General features: G+C 53.1%; 1 protein-coding gene across 2 annotated transcripts in view; it reads left to right on the top strand.

The window, feature by feature from the left end:
• Window positions 1-216: 216 nt before the first annotated feature.
• Window positions 217-10,593, top strand: part of NEDD4L (NEDD4 like E3 ubiquitin protein ligase) — a 150,517-nt gene continuing 140,140 nt past the window's right edge. For both annotated transcript variants that reach the window (XM_035560031.2, XM_035560029.2), the window contains exon 1: window positions 217-306. In XM_035560031.2, coding sequence (XP_035415924.1) covers window positions 259-306 — 48 coding nt within the window. In that variant the 5' untranslated portion in view covers window positions 217-258. The remainder of the gene's footprint in view (window positions 307-10,593) is intronic.

The following is a 10,593-nucleotide window of genomic DNA, read 5'->3' as shown; positions in this document are numbered from 1 at the left end:
GCGCCGCCCCCGAGCGGCGGCGCCCAGCGCCGCCCCCGGCCCCTTCCCTCCGGCGCTCGGCTCCGCTGCCGCCTTCCGCCGCCCGCGGGCGAGCAGCAGCGGCGGCAGCAGCAGCAGGAGGAGGAGGAGGAGGAGGAGGGCGGCGGCGGTGGCGGCGGCGGCTCCGGCTCCTCCTCACCTGGGCCGGGGCGGCGGAGCCCCCGGGCGCGGACTGCGCGGAGCTGCGGCCGAGCGGGGCGCCCCCCCCGCGGCGGCTCCATGGCGACCGCGGCGGTGGAGCCGGTCTACGGGCTGTCCGAGGAGGAGGTGGGTCCGGGCACGGCCGCGGGGACGGGGACGGGGCTGGGGCCGGGGGGGTGCCGGTGCCCCCCGGGGGTGGCCGCCCCCGCGCCCCACCTGCGGGCCCGGCCCGGCCGCGCGGGCCCCGGGCGAAGGTCGAGGGTCGGTCCGGGAGGGCGCCCCGGGAGCGGCCGGGAGGGCGGCTCGGCGCGGCTCGGCTCGGCGCGGCTCGGCGCGGCTCGGCCCCGCCGCCGGCAGCACCCCCGGGCGGCGCCCCCCGGCAGGTGCGTGCGGAACAAAGGCCGGGGCCGCAGCCCGGCTCCCCGGCGGTGCGTGGGGGGCTCCGTTCTCGGCGGGCGGTGCGAGGCCCGAGCCGGTGCCCGCTGAGCGCGGTCGGTGCCGGGCATCCCGCGCGCCCAGGTCGCGCTTCTCCAGGAGGGAACACCGAGAGCTGTCACGGCGTCACCCGGCTTGCGGGACCCGGCCCGAAGGGCCGCCCGCCCGTCCTTTGTGCTGCAGGAGGGACTGGGGCGTGAAAGGAACATCCCGGCTGCAGGAGCTGCCGGACCGTTTCATTTCCTATTCCGTCCGAGCTGCACCGAGGCTGGATGATCGTACCGCTTAATTCCGATCGGAAGGAAGGCTCTTTGCCTCGAGTGGGTGTTTCGTGCGGGGAGGGGGCTGGTTAGCGTGGCTGTTGTTGGTTTATAAAGCCGCGAGAGCAACCTGATTTAAACGCTCTGCGTGTGTGCGAAGGTAGGGAGAAGAGAAGGCATCACGAGAGGCTCAGGTGCTTGAGACAGCGAGCACAGAACTGGAGGACAATCTCCTTCCTCCCCAGTTTGTTTTGGTAAGCCTTCATGCAAGAACAAGTCTGCTTCAGCACAGCTGTGGCTCCAGGAGTCCCCAGAACAATTCAGTCTGGTTTCCTCCCCCTCTTGACCCCCATTTCTCAGAGCCACCGGGTTGGTGCCGCCGATCCCCCAGATGACGGGGATCCACCGCGGTGTGCCCTGCGATGTGCTGCCGGCCTGCTGGGGGGCTTCGGTGAACCGAAGGGGCAGCCAGCAGAGCTGGGCTGGCTGTGCTGATGCGGAATCCCCACGCAATTTGCAGGGGTTGTACGCATTTATGGTTTGGAGCGTGTTAGCAGGTTTTATCCATCAGGAGAATGGAAACCTGTGGGCAAAGCTGCCGTGTTCCAAATAGGTGGCTGAGACCAGAACGCTTGAGTCTGGCGGCCGCTTTTGTTGTGCGTGTGCTCGCTGACACCTTTTGTCCCTGCCTCCTTCCCCAGCATATGCTAGTGCTTGTGCAGAGCGCTGAGGAGAAATGCACCAGGGGAGAACCGCGCTGCGTGGAGGTGTGCAGCCTGTGCAGCCTCACGCCACCCGGCCTTGGCTCCCAGGCGGATGGGATCCAAAGGGGGCGAGAGCCGCCGCTGCTGTGCGCCTTGTGTCCCTGGGGGGTCGGGGGGCCTGGCCTGCCCGTGGTGCTGCGGTACGGCCGTCCAGGTGGGGGGAGACTTCTGTCCCTCGTCTGGAAAGCAGCGGCTTACAGAAAGACCTTTGGTCTCCCTGCGATGTCCCATGGTGGTCCCACATCACGAATGTAGCGGTGACTGCAGAAGTCACCTTATTTTTAGGAACAGTGGACCGATTATAAGTTTTCTGTGCCGCTGTAGAATCGTGACCGTGCTGAACAGAATAGAGCAGCGGTAATCTAAAAATACGAGAAGAGACTGCAGTTGGAAATAGGTGGAAGAAAGGGAAAAAGGGACAGGGTGAGGAACTGCACGGAGAAGAACAGAGGCAGCACTGTGCAGCCTGATCAGCTTTGGCTTGAACACCCCACCTGGCTAAAGCATTGTCAGGGCTTCGATAAGCACGAGGGGAAAGGAAAGCACCGAGGGAGGGGAATCTCCCTGGGGAAACCAGTTGTGAGCTTCATTAAGTTAAATCTGGAGAGCGGTTGAGAGAGGCAGGAATGTTCACAGTTTCGTTGTGTGTTGGCTTCAGGGGACCACGACTTTCCATTAGCGTTGGCTTGGACTCGACGTGTCTTTTCGGTTTTGACAAGCAAAGTCTCTGTGCTAGTCTTGGGAGGCCAGATCACATCTAGAGACGTATAGGCTATTAATTTTTCTTTATTCCTTGACATTTAGAGACTCAGTGGTTTAGGGACTTAATGAATTACAAATGACAAGCCAACCATTGCATTTGTCTACTGACAGACTCCACTTTTCTTTAAATGGTGTCTTCCTAGAACTGCATCCCTGGAAATGTGAATTGCACAAAATTTTAGATTAACTTAATGGTTAAAATTCCCTGTAAATTAGATTTGCTTCTACAAATTTTTCATTTTGTGGGTGCCACGGCCCCGGCCCAGGCTGCCCAGAGAGGGGCTGGGGGCTGCTCGGGGAGGTCTCCAGCAGCCGCCTGCACGTGGGGCTGGGCACCCTGCTCGGGGGGCTGCTGGGCCGGCCGTTTGGGCAAGATGCCCCCCAGAGGTCCTGTTGCCAACCTCAGCCTCTGCGGTTCTGTGAAGCGGTGTTCACATGATCCACTGGAAGCTTAGGTGCCCTCACGCAGTCTTTAAACACCAGTATATTTGAAAGTTATGCTGCTTAGGAGCTGAAAATGTTTTTGTTTCTGCGTAGAGCACCGCTGCTCTTAACCTGAGTTGTGTATGCATCGCACGCGCCTGGTCTGCGAAGTTGCCGTTAGTTGAGCGCTCCTGGTGTCAGCAATGACAGGTCTCCAGTGCCGGCCTCGGGAGCCGAGCGGCAGGGAGCAGGGCTCGCAGCAGCACAAGCCACAGCAGCGGTTTTCCCCAGCTTCTAGCTAAGGGAGTTCCTGAAACGCCGAACACATCAGGGCCGCTGATTTGGGGAATTACAAGATTAATCCCATGAACTTAATTCAGGTTTTAGCCTTTTCTTTTATCTGTAAAGAAGAAAGGAGATAATGTGTCCCTTAGGGAAGTTTCTGGAGTCACCGAATAGAACGTGGCCCAAGGTAACCTGGAGCTCGTCACAAGTGTTCCCTTCCTGCTTCTCACAGTGCTTGGGCAGAGGAAAAACTTGCAGCTTCTTGTACCCTATTTTGTTGAGTAAACATTGTGTCCTCAGAAAAAGAACTTTGAAAAAACAGTATTTCTTCATTGCAACTGTTGCACTTGTCAAAGAGTTTGCATGCTCTATGTATTTGTCTGCCCTCTTCCTGCCTTTTTCTATTTCAGAATAAAGGCGAAGAGGTTCATACGGGACTCTGCTCTCTACAATTCCAACAGTCCTCTGCTTTCGAGTTCAGTTCAACTTCTATGACTTTTGATTGAATGAACTGAAAAGAAAAACTTCCTATAGAGATGATTTGTTTTCTGTCACGCGTTAGAAGTTGTGGAAGAGGAGCTTACTTGTGTGAAAATTATCCCAATTCTTGAGGTCGTTGCATATGCCGTATAAGAAGTAGGTCTGGTTATAGTCACTGCTGCTTAGTCTCTTCTCGTCTTTGTTCTCACGTGCTGTATCGGGCGCACCGAGGAATGAAGCCTGTAGAACTTCAGGATCTCAGGAGCCTCCTTGGCCCTCTGAGATTGAAACCAGTGAGGCATTGTTTTAGCACATTCGCGTAAAAACAGTTTTCAGGTGTGAAGGAAGCGCTGCCTCCACATGAGATGACTTTCTTTAAAGTCTAGGTTTTTCAGTACTATCCAATATCAGGGTACAGGATAAAACTAAGATTTGCCAAAACGATGCCGTGGTAAAGTACAGTTTGGGCCACGAGGTGAGCAACGAACATGGCTGCAGTACAATGGAGAAACAGCCTCTTGGTGCACAGTGTTTCAGAATGAGGCACGTGGGCAGCTGGCTTTCGTCTGATCTTTGTGTTCCTGGTGGGCTTGTTGCCCTGCAGAGATCTCCCTTGGGGGTGTCTTTCCCCCCCGTACTTGAATGTCCTGTTAGTGACGTTCATGCACGTGTGTTGCAGCCCCGTCCCTGAGACGAGGCTATGAAGGCTTCAGAAGGAGGGTGTTATTGCGCTGGTTACTAATTAACAATTTATTACCGAGGAAAAAAGGCTCAGTGTTTTTCCCCGCTTGACTCAATGACATAGTGGAGTTCGGTGGTGCATTTCTCCATGTTGCACTCTAAGCAAGCCGGACGGTTTTGAAGTAAGCGCGATGAGGAGTTGCTGGGGGAAGCGTCCGCGTCCTAGAAGACTGTAATTAGATTTAAGGTAATGTTTCCTGATGTATGCTACAACTGTCTGAGGATGCTCCTGCTGCTCACCCTGCTTCAGCGCTGCAGTTGTGCAGCTGGAGCTTTTTCGAGCTCAGGCTGTCAGCAGCGGGCCCCTGGAGGGGCAGGAGCGTGCCGAGTGGCTTCAAGCTGTATCGCCTTGCGGGGCGGCGCCCAGCCCTGGAGGGCAGCAGCAGGAGCAGCAGCTCGGTGCCGCTGGGATGGCCGCGGTGAGGTCGGATGGCGCCGGGCATTGCCGAGGCCCGGGGAAAGCGGCGTGCGGGCGGCAGCGGAGCGCTGTCCGGGGCTGCTGAACCCCAGCGCGAAGCTGGGAGGTGAGCGAGCAGCACCGGGGCTTCCCCTGCCCCGTGCGGCATCGTCCAGCTCCCCCAGCTCAGGCTCAGAGCATGGCCGCCATGGAGCGGGATCAGCGGGAGCTCCCGAGGCACGCTTTTAGTTAGCGGTGCTGTGGGTTCTCTGTGCGCCTCTGGGCTCCGCAGTGCGAAAGGGCTGTTAAGGTCCTGGAAAGCACCCGGAGGAGGGCGACAAGGCTGGCAGCAGGGCTGGGAGGCACGCCTGAGGAGAGGCACAAGTCCCCTGGGCTGTCCGGGCTGGAGAGGAGGGCGCCCTGAGGTGACCCCGAGGAGGGAAGCGCGGAGGCAGGCACCGGCCTCTGCTCCCTGGGAACCGGTGGTGGGACACACGGGAATGGCCCCGAGCCGCGCCGGGGGAGGTTCGGGCTGGGCGTTAGGAAAATTTCCTTACCGTGAGGGGGTCAGACACTGGCACAGGCTTCCCAGCGAGGTGCTTGATGCCCCGAGGCTGTCAGTGTTTGAGGCAATCGGGCAGTGCCCTCATGAACACGCTGTAGTGTTTGGTTAGCCCTGAAGTGCTCAGGCAGCCGGACTGGGTGATCTGCGCAGCTCCCTTCCACCTGAACCGTTCTGTCTGGGAACACAGACCTCTTAAAAATGGAGGCCTGTTGTTTCTGCTCTGAATATTCTGGTTATATAAAAGCATAACTTTTTCATCGGAGTGAGGAAGGACCTCTTTTGGTCGCAGCAGAGGCGCAGCATCTAAGCAATAAGCGATTCAGAATGTGACTTTTTTTTTTTATTGACTTTGTAAATGGAAAAAACTCCTGAATTGGTTTTATAGATTCTAAGTGCATTGGCTTCCCAGAGCTAGCATGTGAAACTTCAAATGATGATTAAAAAGTCCAGATGAGGTAGCATTTCATAATTGAAAGGCCTTGCATGTGTACTCGCAGTGGCATAACAACAAAATTAATAGGTTGTGGTTCTCCTTGGTAGGTCAATAGATATGGGATTTTTATAAAAGCTTGCATTTTAAGCTTGCTTCTAAGGAGTTTTCGGCATATTTTGGCCATTATTACTGATGCTAAGTACATTCCTAGCTTTAATAACATTAGATTAATGTACAGATGTTCGAGGTGAGGTGAGATGCTCAGATGAGGGTCTGGGGGTGCAGAGCAATCTTAGCGCGCGGTCAGGCCTCCACGCCGCACCTCACGGCACCGTGCCGGCGTCCTGCGGGCGGCTGGGCCCTGGTGGCGGGGAGGGCCGAGAAGCTCCTGGGTGCCCTCGTTTTCCAGCCTGGCGACGGGGGCCGGCCGTTGGAGGGCACTGTGTAGTGCTAAATGTAAAGCCGGTGTTGCCATAGGCTTCTGCCATTTTCCTGGGGAGCAAACAGGGGCCGGGAGCCCCGCAGCTGTGGAGGCTCTCGCCGGACAGCGGGAGGCCTTTCTGCTGCAGCCGTCGTCTCAGTCGTACAGGCACAGCTTTTCTGGGAGCTGTCTGGTGAATATCTAATAGGATTCCTTTCCGTTTTGAAAACACAACCGGGCGTAATGCGAGTGCCAAGTGAACTTAGCTGTCAGTAGGGACGAAATCGAATATTTTAGGATGTTATGGGCTGAAAGAGTGCACCGCTGCAGCCTCTAGGTTGTGGTTGCATCTTCAGATGATGGGAGGTTCAATGGCTGTAATACTTATCCTTTCTAAGCCAAACACAGCTTGTTATGCGAGGCAGACCATCTCCACAGGTGCTGTGTGATCCCAGAGGCCGTGTCAGAGACTGTGGGACTTGGTGCTATTATCTTTATTCATCCGCACTTGCGGGTAATGCTGCGTGAAGCCGAATGCGGCGTCTGCCATGGGGGCTACGTGAAGCAGCTGTGCACTAGTGCTGCAAGAGCTACGGTAGGTGCAGCCTCGTTGGTAGCTAACTAGCAGGGTTAAATATGATTTCGGCTGAGTCAGCCTGAACCGACAGCCTTTTTTAGTCCTAGGAGATTATATGGGGCCAAGACCTCTTGCTTAATTAAACTCTGTGGCATATGAACTGGGGCTTTTCTGGAAGCTGGAAATCTCTAGGCCTTTTAGTAACAGTGAGGGTTGGATTATTGCTAACAGCTTAGGTCAATAAAAAGTCAGATGCAATATCAGTGCAGCAGTGTCTTGATTTAGTCAATTTTGTAAATGCTGGTGTCAGTGAGCAGAGAAAATCTCACTAATTTTCCTGAATGCCTTCATCTTTCACATTCTTTGCTACTTCCCCTTAAAACGCTCATTTTAATTGTGTTGAATAAGAGGGGTTTTCCTCAGCAGTAAAAGAAATGGTACTAGGCAGCTCCATCCCTTTTTAAAAGAAATTAAGAGTAATCTTGTGCACGCTCTGATTTTCAGTTAAGCTCGGTAAGCATGTGAATGGCAGGCTGAATGACTTCGCCGTGCGCACCAGGAGAAAGGAATGCAGTTCTACTGCTGGTGCGCTCGGCTCAGCTCAGCATTTGAGCTGCTGCCATTTCATTATTAAAATCTGCACGGGGTTTTACCTTCAGCTGGGTTTAGATCTGCAGCTTTCAGAAGTACTTAACCCGCTGTCATGCCAACTTTTTCCAGCATGGGGTTCTTAGAAATAATTGCTGAGCTCCAAATGGTGGAGCGCTCTCTTCTCCCAGTCCCCTGTCTTTTCCCCTCCCAAAAAGAAGGAAGAACACCTTATGAAAGAGATCGTTTTTGCACAAAAGATCAGTGATTTTCTAGTAATTCATTATAAAATAAGAGATGTGGTTAAATTGCACAGGCCTTAAATCCAACTGCAGTTAAAATAGTTTAAAAAACAATCCACAAACTCGATTCTTTAAATGTATTTTAGAAATCTCTCTGCGTCTTCCAGATGATGTCTTGACTGGGCAACAAACTGTATATTTGTAATTGTGCATTTTTTTTTCCTCCCTCCTTTCCTTTAACTTAAATTCCTGTGCGCTGGCAGGATGTAGATATTTGTCAGAATCCTGATTTCCAGGAATTAACAACCTTGCATAATCAGAAGAAATATCTACAATTCTGAGAACGCTGGCAGGAATAACTCCACGAATGAGTTGTGCCTAGCTATTACGCTATAGTACCTTATTTTTGTGCCTAACTGCTTGGCTTAGGGTTGTTGTATTGGTGTCATGCCAACTCCGGATAGGTTTTCTTTTTCTAATACTGTTTATCCACTGCAGAATAACAGAACTGTGCAGAATGGTGCACAACCACGCTGTCATCTCTCCTTTGGTGGTTTCCAGTTTTGAATAATGCTGGCTTGAGGCTGGAAGTTCAGTAATATAATTCGTGCTTTAATGTGTTTGGGTTTAATTGAAAATAGTTCAAAGTCTTACTCTTTCTAAGCATCTTTGTGTGGACTACTATACTGCATACGTCTGTGGTAACTGCCTTAGCTGGGGGCAGCTCAGGGTCTGGCCTCTGCCCAGGGACACCAGGCCTGAGATCCTGGGAACGCTGCTTCGGAGGCCTTGGTGCCCGTGTGCACGTAAGGCGGTCGTTGCAGTTCAAGTGGCGCTGCTCTGTTCTGTTCCCCTACCCCTGTGGGGGGAGGACTGTGGTGGTGGTGAAGCTTTTCAGAGGGAGAAGCAGCATTTTACCTTCCAGTGATGAGGTGATCTGGAAGATAAGCAGCAGGGAAGAAGGTTTCTGGGGTACGTTCAGGGGAGGAGAGCCAAAGGATTTGTTTCTGTGCTCTGCTTGCAGTTCTCCTCCTCTGTCTATTTATCTGGTTCCTCTGCTGTCAGCTTTTGGAATAAAAATGTTTAACTTTCTCATCATTAAGAAATCACAATGGGGACATTTCTTCCCATTCTCCCTATTCTTTTCTGCCGAACGCTAGCCAGGCTGTATTTCTTTCTTGGCTTTGGTGTGTCTATGGGAAATTTAGCATTGTTTCTTCTGTTAAACAGAAGTAGAGACACTTCACTCAAACTTCTTGTCTATTTGAACAATTGCCATCTTTTTCCCCAAAATTTCGTGACCAATAAAAAAAAAGCTGCATGAAGATGAATAAAGCTGACTTCCCTCTATAAATGGATGGCCCCGCTTTCTTGGTTTTGAACCCAGAGACACAGATCCTGTGTCCGAAAGGTCCTAGAGCCCTAAGTCCCTGGAAGCCAGGAGGTTTCCTGCTTGGTGGCAGGGAGGTGACCAGGTGATCCCAACATGCTGTGTGCCAAGTGGAAGAAGATGGTGTCCTCAGGGTTTAGCATGGAAGGGAAGCGTCGGGTTTTGCCATGGGAAGGAAGAGGCCAGGCTGAGGGCACCCGTGGTGGACAAGCCCAGGTACCTGGAAATGAAGCTGGCTTCCAGCTGAAGAGGTTCTGATCTGGTTCTTTCTTTTCTTAATCAACAAATTGGTCTGGGGAAAATGCAGGAGTGCAATAGATCAGTTTATTCTGTAGTTAGGTGAGCACCAGGTCTGACAGAAGGGAAGATGCAGGGCAGCGGTGGCCAGCAGGAGAAGGAGAAAGGCGATGATGGTGTGAGAAGCTTGGTCTTGCTGTGGGTCTCTGTGCTTCTCCAGGGCGCCAGCTTGAACTTTGCTATGCTCAGGACGTATCTTCTTTGGGGAAGGCCAGCTCATCTTCTCCAATTTGACTGTTACCTTTTGGGGACTTCTAATCTGTTGCTGCATGCGGTTTGAACAAGACATTTAAATTGATTGTGCTCCTTACATCAGGGTCAGTTCAACAGCTCCCAAATGGATGCAGTTTTTTAGCTCAGTTTATTAAAAATGAACTGAAGCCTGGACTTGTTGGGTCGGTGCAATGCACTGAGCTGCGTGCCATGACTCCCCCATCAGCTCTGTGTTCCTGCTGCTGGGGGAGCTGGGGTGGGGGCTCAGCGGATGTTTGTCTTCCGCCACTTGCGGGTCATTGAGCGCTGCTGGTGGCCGAGTGCTTTGCACCACCTTCGTTTAGCAGTTGGAGTTGGCTGGTGGTGTTAGGCAATGGCGTATGGAGCAGCTGGTAGGAACCTACTGGATTTCCACTGCTGAGAGGGAGGCCCCGCTTTCTTGTTTTTGCCTCAGGCCCTTCCATGATCCAATACAAATGGCTAACTTGCAGTCAGCTCCCCATCTCTCTGCTGGGCTGGCGACCTGCAGTGGCTGCCAGAGACGACGAGAGAGGTATGTGGTGGGGTTGGGGTGGAGGGTGTGCCTGAAGAGGTAGGGGAGGGCAAGACATCTGCGGTTTGCTGGCTGAGAGGTACCAAGTTGGCTCTCTGGGTCTCACGAATCCAGGGCTTTGGCTAGAATCACGGCTGTGAAGTCTGCGGTACGTTTGTTTAAAGATGTCTCAACTGGTGCCTTCTGGAAGTGTTAATGGACAAGCCACTTAGCAAAGTTTTTCTCCACTTAGCAAACAAGTGGAGAAAATAAGGGTTTCTTGAGTTTGCCTGTTACGATGTTTGTGGTGATGGGAGTGGTGGGAGGAATGGAAAGGATGGATGCCTTTTCTTTCCAGTGTCTCTAGAAAAAAGTTAACTTCTTGAAGTCAAGTAGGAAATAACAGACGTGATGCTGAAAGTTCACGTGGAAGTTCAGCCAGAAGGATGGGTGAATAATCCCTGCTCCTGCAGCTTTGGCCCCAGGAGGCACTTCTTGTTCCTGTTTCTCGTGTGAAGGAGCTTTGTGGTTTCATTCTGCCTTGCAGGGTAGGTTGGTCTGAACAACATTGTGACACACCTGTGTCCTGATGGTATCCGTAGTGGTGA

Source organism: Cygnus atratus, chromosome Z (genome assembly GCF_013377495.2).
Source record: "Cygnus atratus isolate AKBS03 ecotype Queensland, Australia chromosome Z, CAtr_DNAZoo_HiC_assembly, whole genome shotgun sequence".
Taxonomy (NCBI): Eukaryota; Metazoa; Chordata; class Aves; order Anseriformes; family Anatidae; genus Cygnus; species Cygnus atratus.
The sequence above is the reverse complement of the archived record's forward strand: the minus strand, read 5'-3'. Positions and strand labels throughout refer to the sequence as shown.